Source organism: Anser anser, assembly GCF_964211835.1.
Source record: "Anser anser genome assembly, chromosome: 8".
NCBI classification, from domain to species: domain Eukaryota; kingdom Metazoa; phylum Chordata; class Aves; order Anseriformes; family Anatidae; genus Anser; species Anser anser.
Window position 1 is genome coordinate 13,467,343 of NC_139728.1, and position 23,681 is coordinate 13,491,023.

At 40.8% G+C, this 23,681-nt stretch overlaps 1 protein-coding gene across 14 annotated transcripts in view; it reads right to left on the reverse strand.

Moving 5' to 3' along the window:
* Nucleotides 1–656: 656 nt before the first annotated feature.
* The window catches only part of LOC310903296 (uncharacterized protein), a 92,074-nt gene continuing 69,049 nt past the window's right edge, over nucleotides 657–23,681 (reverse strand). For 5 of the 14 annotated variants that reach the window (XM_083846230.1, XM_083846225.1, XM_083846227.1 and 2 more), the window contains 6 exons: nucleotides 19,762–19,846; nucleotides 18,464–18,595; nucleotides 3,158–4,345; nucleotides 1,277–2,995; nucleotides 1,045–1,114; nucleotides 657–865 (listed from right to left, as the gene is read on the reverse strand). In XM_083846230.1, coding sequence (XP_083702356.1) covers nucleotides 672–865; nucleotides 1,045–1,114; nucleotides 1,277–2,995; nucleotides 3,158–3,337 — 2,163 coding nt within the window. In that variant the 5' untranslated portion in view covers nucleotides 3,338–4,345; nucleotides 18,464–18,595; nucleotides 19,762–19,846 and the 3' untranslated portion in view covers nucleotides 657–671. Of the gene's footprint in view, nucleotides 866–1,044; nucleotides 1,115–1,276; nucleotides 4,346–18,463; nucleotides 18,596–19,761; nucleotides 19,847–21,249; nucleotides 22,434–22,455; nucleotides 22,654–23,681 lie in introns of those variants that run through there. The other 9 variants (XM_083846224.1, XM_083846231.1, XM_083846228.1 and 6 more) reach the window with 6 other exon arrangements.

Genomic DNA, 23,681 nt, shown 5'->3' on the forward strand with positions numbered 1-23,681 from the left:
GGCAGCTGGGGGACATTTGCAGCTCCCACTGAATGCCAAGGTGCGGCTGTCAGTGTCGCTGCCTGCCTTGGGAGAGGCAGCAAGGCTGGCAGAGGCTTCCTCCCTTCACTGGTAGCACAGCCTCGCAAACATGTGCACCCTCTAGGCACTGGAAGCACGGAGATGGGGACACCCTGCCCCGGGGTCTGACCCCAACAGCAGCACACGCAGCCCATAGATGCCCGTGCACACAGAACAGAACAGAAGAGACAGCCGTATCACTGAGCAAGCATTATGTACCATTGCAAGGTCAGAGTTTCCCCTTGCTAGTCTTAAAACAATGGCTATTTCACATCAGACCAATTTAAGCCTTTTATCCCTAACACAGTGACCCCAGCGTGGTCTCAGCCCTGGAGACACATGGGCACTTGCACACCCAGGGCCCTCCCAGAGCCACTCGGCCCTCCACCTCCCACACTCACTGGCTCATCCGGCTTGACCTTTGCCAGCTATCACACTGCCTTGTACACCCACGATCCCTCTAGGCATTGGCACCACAGAAATGGGGACCCACTGCCCCGGGGTTTGACCCCAGCAGCAGCACTCGCAGCCTGTAGACACCCGTGCACACAGAACAGAACAGAACAGAACAGAAGAGACAGCCCTCAGCTAGGAAAGAGTTCTGAACGATTTTATTCAGAAGCCCCGTCCTCGGGACCGAAGCTGCCATCTCTAGGGAGCTGCCTGGTTCTGGCAGCCTCATGCTGCTGCTCTCGGTCTCCTGTGATGCAGCTGCAGGAGAAAGCCCTGCGCAGAGCCCGAAGCGCTGTCCTGAAGAAGTTGGGCCATCGCCGGCGAGCTGCAGCGTGCGGGAGGGCAGCGGTGCCTGTGGGGGACAGAGAGCTGTACGTGAGGGGCTGGGCAGGCACTGGGCATGGCCCTGCCTGCCCCCACCAACAAGGCTTTCCCCAGGGAGGGGACAGTTGGGAACAGTCCGACCCTGTGCGTGGAGTGCTGCCAGCCTCCATGCTGCGGGCTGTGATGGCTCCACACTTGGGGACATACCTGGGCCTTCCTCTGGCACTGCTTGGAAGTGCGAGGAGCGCTGTGCACTGCCTCTGGGCTCGGAGGAAACCTGCGTGGGGAGAGAAAACCACAGACCTGTAGGCCACCGTTTGGCCATGCTCTGGGCCCCGGTGCCCCGGGCCAGGGGGATAAGTGATGAGGGGCCTCGAGGCCCACCGGCAGGGTCTGTGGCTTCCACACCTGTGGGACGAGGAAGGTGTACCTTGCTTACCTCTTGCAGAAGGCTCCCAACCAGGGGAGAAGGTGCTGCTTCTTCTTCCTCACATGCCGATGGGGTGAGAGGTGCTGTGCTGGCCTCCTCCACAGGGTCCACAGCCAGGGGAGGGGCTGAAGATTTTCCGTCTTCGGGCATGCAGACAGGGGTGAGCTCCTCGGGCCCGGGAACTGCAGCCATAGGAGCAGCTGAAGGCCCGGCATCGGCCTCACCAGATGGGGCAGGAGACATGCTGGGTGGGACATCATCTGCTTCTGCCACAGCTTTTCTCTTGGGGCTCTCTTCCCACTCTTCCTGAACATCCTGCAGAGTGGTCTTACTCGTTGAGGGGCAAAGGTAGGGAAGGCGCTGGCCCGCGGTCCTCCCTGCCATCTCCTGGCTGCCCGATGCGCTGGGTGCAGTGCCGGCAGCTGTGTCACCATCATGTGCTGCCCAGATCCCTCGCAGTCTTGGAACCCTCACGCTGCTCGGCCAGGACACGTTCCACCAGGACAACCGGCGGCCTTCCCTCTCCCCGCTAGGAATGGTCCGCATTGCTGGCAGAAAGGAAGAGCGCCCATAGACATCCCAGTTGATCTTGACCCGGTCTTGCAATGTCGACGGTCTTCCCTGGGTGTTTGTGGAAGGGTCAGGCATAGCGGCAGGCAGGGGAGAAGGCGAATTAGCATCTCTGGGTGCTGATGCACCCAGAGGCTCCTTGTCCCCCTCACTGGCAGGACCTGCGGCCTGCGCAGAAGCAGCTGGCTCAGCATTGGTTGTCCCTGACAGGGCAAGAGATGCACTCTGTGCATGGCTGACTGCCTCTCCTGCAGAATCTCCGCCAGTGTTATGGGGTGAGCCAGGCCCCTGCTGGTGGGCTGCCTCTGGGTCCTGGTGAAGGTTTGAGGTGGGTTCCTTCTGCTGCCTCCCTCCTGACGGGTCCTTGGTAGCAGCATCTCTTTGCTCCTCCCTCTGCATCAAGTCCCTCTGTTCCTCCCTTGATGGTCCTGCAGCGGTGCTCTCCAGCTCTTCCAGAGGCTCTGGCTCACTGTCCAGACACTGTGCCACATCCCCAGGGTGTGGGGTCTCTCCCTGAGGGTGGCAGGCAATGCCGTCTGCCTGCGCTGCTGGGCCCGGTGCTGCTGCCAGGGAACATGGCTTGGAGGTCCCACCAGCAGCTCTCGTGCCCTCTTGAGCGTGGTCATCTGTTTCTGTCTGTGCTGCCGGTGTCTTTTCAGTCTTGGTTGCCGGCACTTGGGCTGTCCTTGCTGGTGTTGCCAGACTGCTGGGAGGGGCATGGTGCCTTAGTACCCCCTGCTGCACCCTGAGTCTTGGGCTCTTGGCTGCAGCATGGCTCGGGGGTAGCCTGTTGTGTTGCTCAGGTCTGGCCTGCAGAGGCGTCAGAATGGATGCGGGGACTTGCAGGGCTGTCCCCCAGCTCTCAGCAGTTGCTGCCATTTGCTGTTTACTCGGGTTTCCTTGAGGACGTGGGACGACCTCGGGGAGTCTGACAGCCTTGGTGCTCGCGATGCGGTCTCTGCATTGCGCAGAAGTGGTGGAGCCTACTGCTGGCAGAGCGGGCAGCCGGGGGACATTTGCAGCTCCCACTGAATGCCGGGGTGTGCCTGTCAGTGTCGCTGCCTGCCTTGGCAGAGGCAGCAAGGCTGGTAGAGGCTCTCTCCGTTCACTGGTGGCACTGCTGCGGGGCAGTGCCTGCCTCAGCTCCGGCCTGTCTGTCTGCAAGGGAAGCAAAGGAGAAAGGTCATGTTACTGTGGCCCTTTCCCACCTGCCCACCTCAAGCACCTGCCCACCTGCCCCCTCCAGCACGTGCCGCCTCCTTGTCAGCAGCTCCCAGGGCTTGGGAAGGCATCTGGCCCCATCTCCCTTGGGCTCCCTACCTGTGTGTTCTGATTCCTAGAGGCCTGCGACCTCTCTGGGCAGGGGAGCAGTGGCAGCCTGACCCCATGGATGGATGAGGACGGGCTCTGGCTGCCCGGCAGTCCTGCCTGTGGTGGGTTGCGTCGTGCCTGTGGGGAGAAGGAGGTGTGGGATGGCAGTGGCTGCGCTGCCACCAGCATCCCTTGTGGTGCCGGCACACCCGGCCTCACCGCAGTGCCAGGTCCTTGGGGCAAAGAGGTGCCTGGCCCATGCGAGTCGCAGCCATCCCAGGCCTCAGCTCTGCCCCGGGGAACCCCCCAGGGCAGGAGGACCTGGGCCTGGGCCGCGGATGCTCAGGGCCTGGCCTCGCGCCCCGGTGCCATGCCCCGCCGCCTGGCGCTCTCGCTGCTGTGTCGGCCCTCTCCCTCCCTCCCTGTCCCGCACCTGGCGGCGCTTTTGCACGCTCGGCAGCCCTTCGTCGGGCTGGGAGCGGGCCTTCGCCTCTTGCTCCTTCGACATCTCTCTGTCCTCTCACAGAGACAAAGAAACAGGCACCCAGGGCAGCTGCTGCCTCCTGACGGCGCTGCACTCCTGGGAGTGGGCACCACGGGGGCTCGGGCCCCACAAGGCACACCGTCACCATGGGGACACTTGCCCTGTCACAATGGTCTTGTGGCCTGACGCCGCCCCATGTCACAAAGCCCTGGTGCTTGCTGTGGAGCCACCTTGCTCCCGGCAGCCTCCCGTCGAGACACTGGCTCACAGCAGTGTGGGGGTCAGGAGGCACCTCTGGGCTCCCCTACTCCAGGCCCGCTCCGTCATTTTGGCGGCCCTCTGCCAGATATTTCCCCAAAGGCACCATCACCATCCCTCACGGGCTCACTCTTGCCTGCACTGGGGCTGTTGGAAGTGCCCGGAACCACGCTGTGTCTGGCACGGGGCAGCCTCTCCTCTCCTCTCCTCTCCTCTCACAGAGGCCACCCTGCGGCCTCCCTGTTGACAGGCATCTGCCTCACTAGATGTGTCAGGAGATGTCCTGGGTGGGATGTCATCTGCTTCTGCCAGAGCTTCTTTCTTGGGGCTATTTTCCCACTCTTCCTGAACCTCCTGCAGAGTGGCCTTACCGGCTGTGGGGCAAAGGTAGGGAAGGCGCTGGCCCACGGCCCTCACTGCCACCTCCCAGGTGCCCGATGCACTCTTCTGTGATTCTGTGATTTTGTGAAAATGGTTAGTGGGAATCATTATCTAGTCAAGAAAAGGGAAATGCCTCTCATTCAGTCCAAATTTCCTGATCAGCTTTTGGAGCACATAATAACTAAAATTCTGTACCTGGATTTCTTCCCTTAAAAACAAACAAACAAACAAACAAAACAACAAAAATAACCAACCAAACAAAAGTAGAGGAATGGATTTAGTGAGGAATTTTACCTTGTAACACAGAGTATAACAATAAGGAGCACAGCAAGTTAGTCTCATAACTGAATCCTGAACTTCAGAAACTGTTTCCTGTCACACAGACGCATTCACCAGGACACAGCTTTTAATGTGGAACTCAAACTTTTGTAAGGAGTGACATCAATAATTTCTGATAAGATGGAAACAGCCGTGTTGAGTTTATGTGGTAAGGGTTTAGCAGCAGGAGGGCTGCAGAGTTGTCCTCTGTGAGCGGAGCCGACAAGCTGCCCCAGGTTAGATCAGAGTCAGCTCCAGCTGGTTCCAAAAGGGAAGGGACCCACTGCTGGCCAGAGCTGAGCCAGTAGGTGATGCTGGGTGGGCCTCTGGGAGAACAGCGTCAAGAGAGGGGGGGGAAAAAATGCTGTGCAACAGCAGCCGTGAGAGATGAGTGAGAAACAGCCCTGCAGCCACCAAGGTCAGTGCAGAAGGAGGGCGGGATGTGCTCCAGGAACAGAGCAGAAGTTCCTCTGCGGCCTGTGGAGAGGCCTGTGGTGGAGCAGATCTCCATGCTGCAGCCCATGGGTCTCATGGTGGAGCAGATCTCCATGCTGCAGCCCGTGGAGGAGCCCCCGGTGCAGCAGGTGGATGTGGCCTGGAGGAGGCTGCGGCCCATGGAGAGCCCCCAGAGCCCCCGCAGGGGCAGGCCCCGGCCTGAAGCTGCAGCCCATGGAGAGGAGCCCACGCAGGAGCAGGAGTCTGGGGGGAGCTTCCGCCCATGGCGGGGGGGGCTATGTTGGAGCAGTTTTCTCCCTATGTTAATTCTGTTCACATAATAATTGTTTTCCCTGTCCTTATCTCAACCCTTGAGCCCTTTCCATCTTAATCTCTTACACTTTTTCTTTGAGGAGGGGCAGTGAGAGTGTAGTCATGGTGGAGTTCAACAGTGTGTCCAGCAGTGTAATACCACACAGGATGACCCAAACACCAAACCCTATGTCTAAGTGCCTATGAGAGGGCACTACTTTACTGTGACGGTGACAGAACAGGTTGCTCAGAGAGGTTGCGGAGTCTCCTTCTCTGGAGATATTCATAACCTGCTTGGATGCCATCCTGCGCAATGTGTTGTAGGTGACCCTGCTCGGCAGGGGGTTGGACTAAATGATCTCCAGAGGCCCCTTCCAACCTTGGCCATTCTGTGATTCTGTCTGAGAGCATTGTCCAAATGCTTCTTGATCCCCAGCAGTCTTCCAGACCTCCCAGAACCAAACCACATACTCTCTCTAACCTAGTGTTGCTAATACACCATATGAATTAAGACTGATTTAAAATTCATTAGCAAATATGTTAACTTTCTATTTTAATATTCTTCAACTGTTCCAAAGCATTGCAGGAAAGAAAAAAAAAAAAAAAAAAGGATACATGATTTCAGTCAATGACAACACAAAGCTATGCAAAATTATTCCTTAAGCAATAACCACAACATGTGTATGCTTGCTTCTAGTACATCCATACCATAGCTTAAATATAAGATGTTTGATTTAAGCATGTTCACGTTTTTACCAGCTTGTTTTTCCCCAAAGTTTTTCAACAGCCTTAAAATAATAAAAATAAATGATAAAAGAGTGTGCCATATACACCATGACCATGCTCAAACCTGTGACCTAAGTGACTACTAGCCTAGGAAAATATACCTTAACATAGAAAGGGTAATATCTACAAGTAAATTATGTTACTTTGGTGAAAAGGAGTTGTGATTTCTTTATGAGTCTTTCATTTGTACATGGGAAACCAGAATCTTCATGATAAGAGTTTCTGAATTGCTGCCCTGGAATAAATTATTATTATTATTATTATTATTATTGTTGTTGTTGTTAATGTTATTATTATTATTATTATTATTATTATAAAACATGAGATAAGATAAAGAAATTATAAATTAATCAGTCCTAAGGAGGTGAATACTTCAGGTGATTTTGTGATATAATAACATTATGGTAGATGTTTTAATGTATAATGTACAGCCTTCCACTAATAGAATGAAAAAAGGTGAAAGCTCACCTTGTCTGTCTTTTACCTCTTTACTGTCAGAAAAGGGAAGAAAATTGAAGAGTTCGCAATATAGTGCCAATGTATTTTAAAATGTTGCAAAGATTACACAAACAAAAAGTAAAAATAAAAAAGCTTTTAAAAAATGTGTAAAGGTGTTCCTTCCTCATAGAATATAAACTCTTCAGAAATATTATAAAGGTAATTTAATTAACCTAAGTGACTAAGGTATTACAAAGAAAATAACCTGTCTGAGGTGATGATTTGCAGCAGCGTGTTGCTCTAAAGTATCCGAGGGTCTGTTTCCTATAATTGACTTAACTTTTATACGAAGAACTCTATCCAAGAACAACTACTTAGATACAGTGTTGAGAAGAAATAAAGGGAATTAAAAGCACTCCTGTTTTGAAAATACAGCTATACTTCACTGGTTTTCTACTGATATCTAATTATTTTCTTCTGGTGGAGGAGGAGTAGATCAAGCTGCATCTTATTTGCATATTGAAAGTACTGTGCAGTTTCTGTGAAGTGCTGAAAAAATAATTTTCTGATTTCTGATTTCTGATGAAAGGTCAAAGTTCCTTTAACTACTCGTAGTACTGTAACTTATCTGTAAACAATCTTTTCAAAAGTATATAAAAATAAGGATTCCCATGGCATACTGGTGGATTAGGAGACAGAATAGTTTTGCTACAAGTAAAGTATTAAGAAATTATCTGGACAACCAAAATAGGAAAATGCTTGCAATTTTGACAGTAAAGCTTTGCATCTATAGACATCAGGCCCTGAAATGAGGTAGGGCAAACTCCACCGAAGCAGATTCTTTACTAAAATGTTCCCCTTTCATGAAAGCTATTGCAGATGATGTTTGCTGTTCTGAAAATACCTAGATGGCCTTGTATGGCATACTACAATCCTGAAAGAACTGTAGTTGGCAGGGTCATCAGGAGGATTTCTCTAGTTCTGTATCCTTTTCCGAACAGGGCCAACACAAAAGCTAGTGCAGGTTGCTCAGGAACTTTTATCCTGGAGCTGTGAAGACCTTCAGCGACTGAGATCCCATACCCTCTCGGGATCTACTGTGCCAGTGCTGAACCATCCTCATGGTGAAAATCCTCCTTTTCATTGCTGCAGCTTGTTCATTTGCTCTTATTTGCTCAGAAGACTGTCTGTATGCCTAATGCCTATCAGGATGTTAAAGAGCACATTTTGCCCCTCTTCCTGGCCCATAGACTTCTCCTTTTCAGTCTCCACAAATGTAAATCTCTTAGGATATCTTTGTACTTCACATGCTATTTAGTGAGGCTTTTTGTTGATCGTCTGCTGAATTCTCTCCAGTTTATCATGAACAAGACAGGCCGCTTAAGGTACAGCCTCACAAGTGCCAAACAGACTGAGCTCTGTATTATGAATCCTAGGCCGTTCTTTTAAATTTCATCAAGAGAGTCAAGTCAGCTTTTTGACAATACCCCCCAAAAGAACGTAAACTAATAAACATTCTGTTAAAGCATTATCTGCTAACAAGTATCTGAGTTTATTAATAGAAAGGCATTATCCTTCAAGTTTTTCTCATCAACAAAATCAATCTTTTGAATTTTGTTTTCTACTTAGCTACTTTTATTGATTTAATAATTACAGAATTTAGGTACTTCAACTTTTTGTCTCTTTGGAAAGGCAATTACAAAGAATATAATCTGCATAGTTTTAGAGACTATTTATAAATAAACACAGATTAAAAATGTGGGGAAAAAAGGAAATTTGGTTAATGATAAATATAAGCAATAGAACGAGCAGAGAAAAATTATAAATTATATTCAAAGGGTTTTTTTTGTTGTTTTGTTTTGATTTTTTATTTTTTAATCACCTTGACATTTTGACCGGTAAGCTATATATAAATCAAATATACAGGAATTTTCACCATTTCTGTGGAGAAAGAGGGATAAGTTAGATTACCAAAAGACAGAAATAACTTTGAATAGCTTTTGAGGAAGAAAATAGTACTCCTCATATTAATAACAGGGAATTTCTAATTTTGCTAGCAAGAACACAAATCTAAGACTTTGATCTTCTCTGTAAGAAATGCAGTGACAAAGCAGGTATAAACTGATGCAGCTCTTTTCTGATGCTTCATAGGCTAGTTTCATAGGCTAGCATTCATTGGACGACTACAAAAATCTTTAAACAAACTAATAAATAAAATTTACTGTAAAAATAATTGAATTATAAAAAAGAGGGAAGAAAACACATGCTGGATGTAAGAAAGCAAATTACATTTTCAGTATGTTTCAGGTTTCCCTGAATGAGGGATGAACAAACATAAAATGAAATAAGCAGTATTCCACAGCAAATGTGTTCTATGAAATGCTATGATGGAATCCATGATTGTGGCAGCCACATATTGCGGAAGGCTGGGGAATTGTATTTGCAATTCTAAATGAACAAAATGCAGCTTCTCTGCAGCATGTTCGGAAGTGTGAAGTGAAATGAGGACAAAATAGCCATAAATTTAAAAAGAGTGAAATAAAATAAAAACTATATAGAGTATGAGAAATAACTTCTAGAGATTATATTAGATCATAAAATAGTAACAAAGAAAAACATTCATGATATACACAGAGAAAAAGGAAAAAAAAAATCTAAAAGTACATTTGTTAATGTGGATAAAAAGTCCAGTTCTGCAAATGTTAAGAAGGTTGCTAGGTGGAAAGAAGTACGATGTTTTAGTGAGATTTCAAATTTTATTGGGCTTATGTGTCAAGGTTTTGGTTGTGGGCAAGCTGCAGAGGTGGTCTTTGTGTGAAGTGTCCAAAACCTGCCCTGTATTAGAGAAAAGCCAGTTCCAGATGTCTATAAAAGGGATCTACCACTGGCCAAATCTGAACCAATGAGCAAAACTGGTTGTGCCTCAGGGAGAACAGATTTAAGAAAGGGGAAGAAAAAAAAAAATGTTGTGCAATATCAGCTCTAGAGAGTAAGACAATGTGAGAGGAACAAGTCTGCTGACACTAAGGTCAGTGAAGAACAAGGGAAAGAAGATGCTCCAGGTATAGGAGAAGTTCCGCTGTGGCCTGTGGAGAGGCCCATGGTAAAGCAGGCTGTCCCCCTGCAGCCCATGGGTCCCATGGCGGAGCAGATCTCCATGCTGCATCCCATGGAGGAGCCCCCGGTGGAGCAGGTGGATGTGGCCTGGAGGAGGCTGCGGCCCATGGAGAGCCCCCGCAGGAGCAGGCCCCGGGCCGGAGCTGCAGCCCGTGGAGAGGAGCCCATGCAGGAGCAGGGGGGTCTGGGGGGAGCTGCCGCCTGTGGTGGTCTCATGTTGGAGCAGTTTGCTCCTGACAGATGGACCCCATAGTACGGAGCCATGTGGGAGCAGTTCTTGAAGAGCTGCTGCCTGTGGGAAGCCCACTCAGGATCAGTTCGGGAAGGACGGCATCCCGTGGGAGGGACCCCACACTGGAGCAGGGGAAGAGTCAATATGAAGGAGTGGCAGATGATGAAGTGTTACAGACTGACCACAACTATTATTCTGCATTCTCCTCAGCTACCTGGGGGGAGGAGAAGAAGGTGGATGATATGGGAAGGTGTTGTTTGCTTTTAGTTTCTCACTGCTCTAGTCTGTTAGTAACAGACAATAAATTATATAAATCTTCCTACCCTGAGTCTGTTTTACCTGTGATGGTGATTGGTCAGTGATCTCCCTGTTCCTATCTCAACTCTGGAACCCTTTTTCTTCATACTTTCTCCCCCTTTTTCTTAGTGAGCGATCTGTGTGGTAGAGTTTAGCTACACAAAGTGTCGGAAAGATTCCTAGGGTTTTACAGATTGCGGGCAACCCATTCCAGTGTTTGGATACCCTTACAGTAAAGAAGTGGTTTTTGGTGATAGTTAATTTCATGTGTTTTACTCTTCACCCACTGCCTTTTGTCCTGTCAGTGGGCACTGTTGAGAAGAGTCTTGCTCAATCTTCTTTACAAAGGCAATATTCCACAACATATTAGCCAGCTCCTTCAGAACTCATGGGTGCAATCTGTCAGGCCCTTTCTATATAAGTATGTTTAATTTTTTTAAGTGCTTCCTAACCTGGTACACCTCCACCTTGGGTAAGTCTTCCCTGTTCTAGAGTTTTCCATGGTCTCAGGAGCCAGGGATACGTACAAATGGATTTAAAAATGCATGTATTAAAGAATTAACTGCTCTAGAACAATTTTTTACTTCGTTACAGCCACAGAAAGTTCTCATTTCACTGTAGTTGTAAAGGATGCCAATCAGGAATGAGAAATTTGAACAACTTTAGGAACCTGTGTCTTTTTATCCTGAAGAAGAGAAGGCTCATAATTCACTCAGTCATTCTCAGACTTTTCAAGATCCCCGAGATTGCACCAGCTTTGCTTTTTTTTTTTTTTTTTTTTTTTCCACTAGTATTTTATGGAAATATTCACAAACCTAAAATAGCCTGGGTACACAGAATATAAGCAATGAAAACACATAAGAAGGCATATATCCCAAAATAAACCAAGGTAAAACAAACTGGTTATAAAATATCTTTAATTTTTTTAAGGTATTTAAAACTAAGTTGTGTTTCAACTTCTGATCACTTGAGCTTCAAAAGTCTGTAAGGCAAACCCTCTCTCACATTAATATTAATGTGTTTGAAGGAAAATGAAGATTAATACCAGTCTCATAAAAATAACTGATTCATAAAACTTAAACATACCTTTTGCTATGAATTTGTATTTTTTTTTCTGTTTTCTCTTTCTGTTAATGCAAGCCAATACTAAAATATTATTTTTTCTGCTTTTGATACAGTGATGCAGAACAGAGCAGAACAGAGAATCTGACAAGTACCAGTTAGACTTACAGATTCGAGTTGAGATAGGCCTGTCTACTCAAAATGAAATGTACAGATTACATTTCAATGCTTCACTGCTTCTGGAGGTAAGATAGTTCATTTAGCTTTCTCCTGTCCCATGTTAATGTCCATTTTTCAGTTTCACTAGAGGCCAGTCCAGCCATAATATAACATTTTAAAAATAGACTGGATGGATTATTTTGAGTTGCTACTATCTGAAGTGAGGTAAATCCAGAGATCTGAAGTATTAATGTCAGTCCGTGAAGAAAGCCTTCTACAGCTTGTGGAAAAACAGAGAATTGTTTAATGACTTGGAGATCAGTATTTCTTCCATTCATTTCCACATCTCTTTCATTTAATTTTAATTTTGTCTCCTTTTAATTTTCACCCAGTGTTTTAGCTTCCATTTAGAGTAAACCACAGTTTAGAATATTAACACAATAATAGATTGGAAAGAGCTATGTATAGCTTTTTTTTTTTTTGTCTTTATTTGGAGGAAAGGAAAAAGAAATTGAATAAAAATCACAGTATCATATTATTTTCAAAGCCTTGCAGAAGAACTTTATATTGTGAAGTATGATGAAAAATTGAAAGCAGTACACATACATGTATTGTTCAGCAGCCGCACACAGTCCTTATCTGAAAACTAAAATGAACTGAGGTGCAGTGTTTAATAAAGTTAATATTTCCTAAGTTTCAGTGCTAGTATAGCTATGCAAAACACTTTAAGCAATTTATATTAAAATAAAAATGATAATAAACAATTTCCTAGCAATATTATTAAAAGCTTTTTCATAAATTGCCCTTAAACTGTGTCATGTCCTTGAATTCTGTTCTTCTTGTGAAACCACGTTACTTGAATATCTACTGTTGCATTCATAGGGGGTAGGGCTTTAGGGCTTTCTAGATATGTTGAGTCACTACAGTTCTTAACTGATTCCAAAACTCCTTGGGAAGAAAGATGTAACAGACTCTCTGAACTACAACAAAAAAGTAAAGAGATAGCGTGTCTTTATGAAGCAAACAAACCACCACCACCACCACCACCACCAACAACAACAAAACCAAACAGGGGCCACAAGAAAATTAGAAAGAGCTTGTTTCTTTTCCTTTGTTTCATGACTCTGGTAGGAAAGCAGTCAACTACGAAAACAAGATCATCATAATACCATATGCTATATGCTGTTGAACTTAATAATTTAAATATCTTTACCTTTACTCAGTTAAGAAGGCTAATTCCTAAAACTTTTTATTTAATAAAATTCTTTGACAGTCATCATGATATTTGGTCCACTGACATAAAATCTGTTCCTGAACAGTTAGTTATTTTGCTAACTCGACCTTTTCTATTGTGAAACATTTTGGATATGATTTCATTTATAGTAGTGGCTAAACCACAAGGTGATATTTCAATTGAATATGACAGATTTACTATGTCTCCTTCTGTCTAGGATACATTTTATGGACACAATGCAAAAAATAATTTAAAATGTATAATAAAAACAAAACTGAGCAACTTTGTCACTGAGATGTATTAAATTGCTTTAGACAGTGCCTATTAAAGAAAAATAGAATGTTACGAAATCCTGTATTATGTATTTTTTCCTGATAAATTTTAATGAGTTGAACGATCAAATTATTCAGAATAAGTACGCTGTTGAAATGGAGTGAGGAAGCTAGGGAATGCTTGACATCTGTTCAACAGCTGTGTGCTCATGGGTGTCTCAGGGTATGTTCTCCTCTGTCTATGTAGCTTTCATTGACAGCAGAAGGATTGACAAAGAATAAAAAGTAGATATACTATGAATGGAATTATGGAAACATATTTACATATATAATTCATTTCTTGAGCAGTACTTTTAATGGTGTCTCCAAAAAACTTAAGACATACAAGACCAGGTTAAAATCAACAAGGTAGTGTACTATAAGGGGAATCAGGTATTGGACTAAACTGAAATCCAAAATGGCTATAGTTTTAACATAAGTATGAGATGACATGTAAATTGAGCAAGGCCTGAATGTAATGAAAAATGCAAGAAAATTAGTAGAAATTATGGTAACATTTTTTTTTAAATGTTCGGAAGTGTATTCATCATAACTGCTGTCTTTTAAATTTCCATTTCATTTATTCAGAACAAAAACTTATTTATGCATCAAAATGCATATGTCCTAGTTTTAGTAAACTGAAGAAATTTGCAGTTTTGTATTCAAAATAACATTGATATTTTGACAACAATATGCTGTGACTTTTGAAAAGCACAATGAGATTTCAACATGGAGAAAAAGCTCCTGAAAATATTACTTCTCCCTAAGAAATATTTGTGAAGTGAAACACAGTCATATTTGTAAAGTTGTAATGACAAATCCTAGCCATTGGCTATATTTATGCTACATTATTCATTTGCAGACTAAACCAAGGGATACAGGTTGTCATTAGCAAGATCTCTTGCCTTCAGGACTTACATTAAAATTTTTTATGGCAAGAAATTTCAATCAAGTGAATACAGAAAAGGTAACAAGAATAAATCTCACCCTGCACAATGGATCTTGCATAGTGTTGCATCACAACTTCACTTTTAACCTCAATTGCATTGTATTCAATTCAGGTTGAAATCTAAACTGAGTATCTGTTGACTTCAACACTTTTCTAAGTATTTGAAATTAAATCAGAATTACAGCTATAACAGAATAATTCATGAATACTAGTCCATTTTAATGTAGTAAAAACTTAAAACAAAACAAAACAAAACAAAACAAACAAACAAAAAACGTTAACCCAGAATACAACCCAGAATAGAATTTAGCTTAATTAAGAGTTAAACAAAAGAAGCTATGTAAGAGAATATCTGGGAAATACTATTTATATTACTAATAATAGAACATTTTAAATTTTAGGAAGGTGGGAGTCAAAGGAAAGAAATGTAATAATGGGCAAACAGATAAAGAAATGAAGGCAGGCATGGGATGTGTCATTATCCTTATGAGAGTAGCTGTGATGATTTTCAGGGTTTTTGTCTTATTGTCAGCTTCTACTTTTTCCTCCCTCTAGAGCATTTCATTCATTTCTATGGACTACTTACTTTATTTTGATTATGAAGTTTTTGCATTACTATATTGTTAAACTCTTATATTAATTTTAAAAAAAAAAAGGAGATTGGGAGATTGATTTTATCTATGCATCTCTGCCTGATATCAAATCTTGTTGATAACATGATAGATGACGACAACCTGGGCTCTTTTCATACTCAGTCAAATACAGTTGAAGAACTCATTTCAACAGGGACACAACCAAATCTGTTCTTGGTTCACAGGACTTCAGACTTCATCTCTATTGAAAATCATTTGAAGACATGTTAACATAATCTAGAGTTTATAGAACTAGGGTTCTATAAAAGGCAGGAAAATACAGTGAAATATACCCAGTCACTCACTGAAATCATGAGTACTTTACACACCGAACAAAATGTACCCATTTAACAGTAGTCCTGTGATAATGCCTTTTCACTCGGCTGCCAGTTCAGAGTGGCAGTTCTGGAGTTCAGAGGCATTTCTAATCCTATATCATAATAATGAAGTTAATCAACACTGTATCCCTGCGGAAACCCTAAAGAAGCCCTGGACTTCTGATGTCTACATTTATATCAAATATGTGCAGAATGATTAAAATGAAAACCAATAGATACTAGTAGAAAATAAGTTACATTACTTGAATGCATGACTTCATAATTCAACCATGTTTTCAATATATATACGTATATTTGTGTACTTTTCAATAACAAAAAGGACAAAACCCTCAGGGTTTTTAGAAGTGCAGCTTTTAAATGTTTGACAGGTCAAACTCTTCTTTTAATTTCCAGCAAGACATGTTAACAATACTTGCATGGAGGAAAAAATGAAATGAGGACAGAATTGCAATTCTGACACACACACAAAAAAAAAAAACAACAAAAAAAACCAACAAAGAATTCAAACAATATTGATATCAGTGCTGAGAAAAGCCTTACTGTTCTTTCTCCAGTTGTATTGTTTTGTATGTTGAACTCTCATGAAAGAATTACCTTAGCGTAGCATAAAGATAGTGTAATAACTCTCCTGAGAGAAAATGATTTTGATTACCAAATGCTGGCAACCAAGGCATAATCTGAGAGTTTTTTAAAATCACAGAGCCCAGTATGTCTTCTGTTGATAGAGTTTTATACTTTGAAAGATGACAGAAAGTGATATTTTGCATCATTTTTTAATTTTAGTTAAAGATATGAATAACATGTAACTCACAAATTCAGCAAAGCATTGTTTTTCCAAAACAATGATTATTTTAACAACTATATTAAGAAAAGGAATAAATTATTCACATGAGTATTAACAAAGTGTAGCTGAAACACCTAGATTGGTGCAAATAATTCAATAAAAAATGAGGGTACAACTGTAAAAGCAACATGTTGTAAAATGCCAACACATTTACTAATGCTGTGTTAATCAAATGTTCTATTTTTATAGCCCTGACAGTGAATAATCACTACTAATGTTTTACTCATCTAAAATACTTTACCCTGAAGTCTTTAAGCTGCTGAGATGGAAGCTGCTCTTCATAATGGAAGTTCATGACCTTGTGCGGGAAAAATCTTTCACTACACTCACTAAAGTGTAATGCCATTAAAAATGTGTTTAATACATTGATTTCAATTACATGGTAGTTTTATATAAGATACAGTGTAGTTACATGGTGAAAGAGTTATTTTTTGTAAGTAACTCCAGTTCACAGAATTGGAAAGATGTTTATATGACAGATGCCCTTATTATTTTCCATTTAATGGTTTTTTTTTTGTTTGTTTTTAATAACTATTAGAATTCAGGTTTTATTCCCAAGATTATAATTACGGCGGTGTTTTTTTAATTTATAATTGTTATTCTTTTTTTTCTTTTTTCTTTTTTTTTTCCCAGTAATATAATTTCTTTCTGGTCAAAAAGTATAATAATATTATATATATATATATATAAAATATATATAATATAGTATAATAATAATATAGTATAAATATAACTGTTCCGAAATTTCTGCTTGCACATTACAGAGCTCAATTTAATGTTTTGGTTGCTTACAAAATTATTTATGGTAATGATAAGAAGCAAAAAAGGAAAGAAGATCTAAAACTTTTTAAATATAAGACATTATATTCATACCCCTATTCTCAAATAATAGGAGGAGTAAGAACAACTACACTAAACAGCAGTGATTATCTTCGAACTAAACTGAAAAATATTTAACAGAACAATTAGATTGCTGTTCATCCATTGATTCTGTTTTTAGATTGACAGAAAAGGTATACTGAATCAAGAAACTATCAACAAACGGAGGCTTCCTTTGGTATTGAAAAGGTCATCTTACCTAGACAGTCCATTGGCTAAAAAGTTTTATCAGAAGTGGCCCATCATAGAATTATGATGCCAAAATCAGAGCTGGTTTATTTGTGTGGAAGACCAAACTGAACATAAGTTACCATTTATAACAGGGTCAAACAAAAGAAGTTGTAGTAGAAATCCAAAGCCAACTATAATATCATTTGTCTGGAAAATTTACCAAGATGTTCCTGGAACTGCAGAGTGTTATATTCTAGAAAAAAATGTATTCTGCAGCTTATCCAAAAGGCATCAAGATTTGATGCACTTTGATGTTGCAGTTTTCAATGAGCAGAGAAGAGAGCATTTCATTTTACTAAAAACAAAACAAAACAAACGTATTTGTTGGATTTTATTTTTATTTTTCTGCTGTACAAATACCTTCTGGCAGCGTGAAAGCTGACACTGGAATCTACATCCCTGTTTGCTCTTTGTGTCGTGTTGAGAGATACAATATTTACTGGGAATAAAAAAGTCTTCAAAAAATGTCACATCTGTTCAGCTGTCCAACTTATCTTTCACTGGCAGGTTGGCTGTCATCTGCTCTTTTAAGTATCAGCTCATGAGCCAGATGTTTCCACAGGATAATTTTCAAAGTGAAATCATATTAATTATTTTTCCTGCTTATATTCATTTAAGTTGTGCATCAGGTCACCATAGGTTTTCCAAAATGCTATTGAAGCAAGAGCAACTCAACATATAAATATAGAAACATATCACATACACAGAAACAATTGTGAAATGTGGAAATGGACCTAAGCTGACAGGTGAGAGTATGTTTCAGCATTTAGTGGGAGAAGAGAGAATGCGAAAGGAATAAGAAGGGAGAAACAAGCAGCATATTAAAGCAAGCCTGAAGTGCTTTTTACATTATTTCCCAGTATGTTTTCTTAAAGAGAATGTAATATAAGAAGGTATTGAAATAATAGTTGTCTTTCTTGAGTGTCTTTTAAATTTTAGATATTCATTACTACTACTATTTTTTCTTGACATAATATAAATCACTTCGTCTGTCCACTGATAGAAAATACTATATAGACCTGTGTGAGAGCTAGTTTTAGCTAAATAGACACTGCTGCTGAAAACCTTTGCATTTGTGTTTAATGGCTTATCATATTTTTTTTACTTATTTTTTTTAAAAAAAGATTTTGCAAGCACTCATTTCACCTGAAAACAGAACCTTTGAATCCTATAACATTTTTATACCGCATCACCTTTGATTTTTTTATATTTATCGATACTTGACTCTTACTACAAACAAGCAAACAAACAAACTACTGTCTTTTAGTATCATAAAAGACACCTATTTGTATCTGTAGGTACCTAAATATCTTTGAAAAGCTTCTATCTAGGAAACGTAATTATAAGATTTCCCTTTAAATCTTTAATGGAAAATGTTTCCTCTTAACAATGTGTACAATTTTGCTTGTCTTGTTGGAGCTTTCCTCTTAGCTGCAGATCATAAATCATTGCAAAATTACTGACAGTTTTTATCACTAACATATTGTACCCTATTCTGGGATTTAATTATATCAGCATCCAATGGCAATACTATAAAAATAGGTTTGTCAGCATTTTCAGTAAATATCCATTTATTAAAGGTAGATGAAAAAATACGTCAGTAATTTCAAAATTGTACCTGCTTGAACAGACACAAAAGATGACAGTTAGGATATTATTTTACTTGTCCAGGGTATGCTTCCATTTTGCATATTTATTTCCAGTAGGAATTCAGGACAATACAGCAACTTGTGTGTATTTTTTAAAGTTCCTATAAAAACAAACAAACAAACAAACAAACAAAAACAAAAACAAAAAAAAAGAAACCAAAAAAAAAGCACAAAACGTCACCACTGGCAGCAAAATAAAATAAACTAAAATAAAATCTGTATTATCCACTTATTTAACAACTAATCATAGGTATGATAAATGGCTGTTGGATAATGAAGTGTTAAATATATTCAGTGCACATAAAGAAGTGCTCCAGGGTGGGAAGGAAAGTTATCAAAAATAATTACCTGCTAGCGGTGCCTCCTGGGATTATAGTAAGTGAAATGATATCATGAATTTTAGATAAATTTTTTTGCCTTTAAGAGTGTTGTGAAAAATACAGAAGTCTTTACAGTAACATGCATAATACATACCATATTTCTTGCATGTTTGTACATCAAGATTTTATTCATTTTGGATTTCTCCCTGGTATTTATTAATAGTTGTTGTTGTTGTTGTCATTCTGATGAATTTATATTGATATATACTGTAGGTGTTTCTAGTTTGGGAAATCATTATTTTAATTTAAACTGATTAAAACCCTTTAGGTATTTCTGTTGGTTCAATTTCTCTGAATGAGGCACTAGTTAGAAAAAATAAAAAACAAAAATTAAATCAGGGATTAAATCAGGTACCAGGGATTGCTTTACTATTAAAATGTCAAATTAATCAGCAAGACTCACAATTTGACTGGTGGAAACGGTACTGATGGTGGTCACTACTAATTATTAGCTGTTGACAGGCAGGGTAAAATGTTACTTTCAGCATTAGTTGTAATAAAAGGAATCATATCTTGGGCATTCTTCTCCCACTTCATTCTGCAGCACCAAAGTCAATGAAAAGCATTCATATAGCTGGCTGTTGGCTCAATATAATATCCATCGGGAGCACTCTGACTGACATTGTTTTATACATGGATATCCTCCAAATTCAACTTAAGAAGAAAGATATCTCAGCATATTTGGTAGAACCACCTTTTCTACCTTCCTCAATCAATTTGTCTTATGAAAAAGAACACGACTTGCCTCACAGTTATGTGGAGAACTCTTTTTTCTTTCTTCTGAGTATGGGAAAGCTTCTTTCTCTGAACCCTAATTACATTCATGCACAATATCAAGAGTCTTTGGCAAGGAAATTATGAGTCAGTATCTTTCTTAACTAACTTACCTTTAATATTCAGAAGAATTCATAGATTTCTCTTCTTTTTTTTTTTTTTTTCTCTGTCAGCCCAGCTTCCTCTTAGGGATGTTTCCTATGCAAAACAAGCAAACAAACAAATAAACAAAAAACAAACAAAATTATATTGCCTTATTTGGAACTTACTCATATTCTGAAGCTGCAGCCTCCAATACTAGAATTCTGACCCATCTGATCGCATTTTCAGTGCTGTGTTTTATTCTGAATTTATGTTGCAGCTTTCAAAAGCAGAATTCAGCAAAATTCACGTTTTATTATAAATGCTGAAATGTTTCATTTTCACCTATATTGGTCTTACAAGTGTTATTTTTCATTTCTTTTGCAATTACATTCACTTGTGAGTCAAAATATTAATTGGCAACACTACTGTATTATAGAGGCTTATTATATTTGAAAGAGCTATCCCATTCAGCTACAGTGTTTCATACGCTAATATAAGGAAAACTAAAACAACTTTTCAAAAAGAATGAATCATTGATAAAGATTTTACAACTAGAGTTTGAAAGCCAGGTTTCATACAGTTTTCTTTTATGGTAGTAATCAGCCTCATAAGGAAGTCTATAAAACTTAGGCAACAAAATGAGAGCACAGATGAATCCAAACCATGATAAATCACCAGGGATCAAATTGCAACGCTTATTTTAGCTGAACCAAACATGTCTGAGCTACTGAAAAATCAAATCAAGTGCTCGTGCATCTCAGGGAAAAAACCAACCAACCAACCAACCAAACAAACCAACAAAAAAACAGCACATCAAATGAAGCCCATAAAAGGTAACTAGACAGAGCAGCATCATATTCTGCTGTCAGAATACCTTTTTGGTTTCATCAAAAAACACATATTTCTTTCTTTCACAGAAAAATATCATCTTAGGAGAGATATGCTATATGAAGAAAAAAATCAGTTAATGACAGGACTTCATGTTACACATATTTGACACAAGAAGCACACAAGAGTCTTCCTGACATGAGTTTGCCTCATAGGAAGAAATACACCAACAGACACTCTGACTTCAGTTCCTAATTCTGGCATTCTGTTTCAGATATAGTCCTGTTTCAGTTTAATCAATTTCCTAAAGTAAAGTGCAAGGACTTGAGATCTTGTTTTGCTCAGCATGAGAGCACTCTGTGAAAATAAGACAAAAGCATAATCATAGAATCATAAAATGACTTGGGTTGGAAGTGACCTTATAGATCATCTAGTTCCAATACCCCTGCCATGATCATGGATGCCAGCAACTAGATCAGGGCATGTCGCGTTAAGGGGTGTAGCCGATTATTACAGCAACAGGTTCTTTGGGTTGCTGGTGATAGTTACTGTCTGCAAAAGCAAGCTAGCATACATGAAATACACAGGTGCGCAGCCTGGAAATTAACGCGTTAGAAGGCACAAAGACTCTATAGAGATTTCTAAGTTTCCTCAGAGACACACAGTATAACCAAGTGTTCAAATCTCACCCAAAGGCGTCCCAATGGGGAGGAAGAGAGGCTCAGCCCGTCAACTGATCCCAGGAGTCAGGAGGTCCTCGAGATGGTGTATTCCCTCGGGATGGTATCTTCCCTCACGGTGGTATCTTCCCTTGACATCCCCTCTCTCTTAGGCCAATTTATATTATTTTCTATCTTTTAGGTGGAGCTTGAGTGACTCTAGTCAAGCATATCTCAGTTATGATTGGTGATTTTCTTAGTTACTTTCACAGGACATCCACAACTTCTCCGGGAAACCTGCTTCAGAGCCTCACCACCCTCTGAGTAAAGAATTTCCTCCTGATATCTAATCTAAATCTCAATTTACATATATATATATATATGTATATATATATATATTAGTTTAAAACACTTTCCCTATGTACTATCACTATTTGAGTGTGTAAAAAGTCACTCTCCATCTTTCTTTATGTGGGCCTCCTTCTTCAACTTACCCTGGTGCCTTTGAATGGCATATTCTCCTTCTGTTGTATCATCTGCACCACTCAGCTTGGTGTCATCTGAAAATGAGCTGAGGGTGCACTCCATCCCATTGTCTTTGTCATTGATAAAGGTATTGAAAAGCACTGTTCCCAAGACAGACCTCTGAGGGACATTACTAGTCACCAGCCTCTACCTGGGCATTGAGCTTTTGACTGAAACACTCTGTGTGTGGCCATCCAGCCAATTCCTTATCCACTGAGTGATCCACCCATCATATCCATATCTCTCCACTTTGGAGATAAGGATGTCATGTGGAACCATGTCAAAGGCCTTACAGAAGTCCAGGTAGATGACATTGGTTGGTTCTCCTTTGTCAACTGATGCTGTCACTCCACCACAGAAAGCCAATAGAGTTTTGGCATGATTTGCCCTTGCTGTCTGTCTCAGATCACCTTCTTGGTTTGCCTGTGCCTTGATATTGTTTTCAAAAGGATCTGTTCCATGATCATTTCAGGCATAGAGGTGAGGCTCACTGGTCATCCTTTCTACCTTTTTTTAAAAAAAGGGGAGTGGACACCCCTTTTTCCAGTCACCAGGGACTTCACCTGACTGCCATGACATTTCAAATATGGAAAGAAGCTTCGCAACTCCATCATCCAGTTTGCTCAGGACACTGGGCTGCATGGCATTGGGCCTCATAGAATTGTACCTGTTCAATTTCATCAGGTGGCCTCAAACCTGCTCTTCACTTACCATGGGAGAGACTTTTCTCAACCGATCCCTTTCTAGAGGTTCAGGGACTTGAGAAATGTCGGAAGCCTGATGGCCAGTGAAGACAGAGAAAGAAGTTGTTGAGTACTTCAGCCTTCTCCATGTCTGTTGTTACCAGTTCTCATTTCTCATCCATCAGAGGGTACACTCTCCTTGGTCTTTCTTTTCTGACCAGTGTACCTATAGAATCCCCTTCATGTTAGTCTTTTCATCTCTTGCCAAGTTCAGTTTCAGCTTAATCAAATTATATTTGCTACATTTTTTCTAATTCCTCTATATTTATAAGTACTAATCTTAGCAGTGCTGTGTTGATAATAACAGTCAAAGATTATCCATGTGGTATTTCTACAAAATCAGTATTTCAAAGGAGCCCAGATTTTCGACTGAAAATCACTCCATATAGAATGCCAGGGTTTCAAAAGAAATCAGATTCTCATTTAGGCACCTAAGCAGGAAGCTGCCTTCTAAAAGCGCTCGTCTCTCAGCAGCAAGTACTGATAGTAGACAAATTTTCAAAGATCTCTATGACCTAAACATGAGCTCATCTGAACATGCAGGATTAGATCTTATCCCACCTTGAAATCGGTGGGGATTTTGCCACTCAATACAAATGAATCAATCCCACAAAGAGATGGCATCCCTTTAACTGCTTGTGGATGCTGAGCTTTTTAAATATTTCTAGCTTTGTTACTTTTATCTGAAGGTCCCCTCTCTCTCCCCTGCCCTCCCCCCCCCCCCCCCCCCAAGTTTTATGAACAGTTTTCATTATGATTTACTGTACAGAAAAGAAAAAAAAAATCCTTATCATTTAGTAAACAATTGGACAAAGGTCCATAGAAAAATATAACTATGTTAAATTCTAGGTTATTTTAGAAAGTCAGTTTGTATGTTAAATTCTACATTATTTTAGAAAGACGGTATTATAAGAATCAAGAGGTTATCAGTGCCATCATTGTAATGGTGGACAGAAAACCATAACTTCCAAAACAGAACTTCCAAAGGCAAAACAAAAAGGCATATCAATATTTCAGGGTCATAGATGAAATATCAGCTTTACTAGAGTAACAGATCAGAAGTAGACTATTGTTTCCTGGCTATATGCAAGCAACCATAGCTACGGACCCATATACTAGAACAAAAAATGTGTCCTTCAGGTTTCTTCCCACCAGAATTGAAGACTACCTAATACATTTCCATTAGGACTTTAA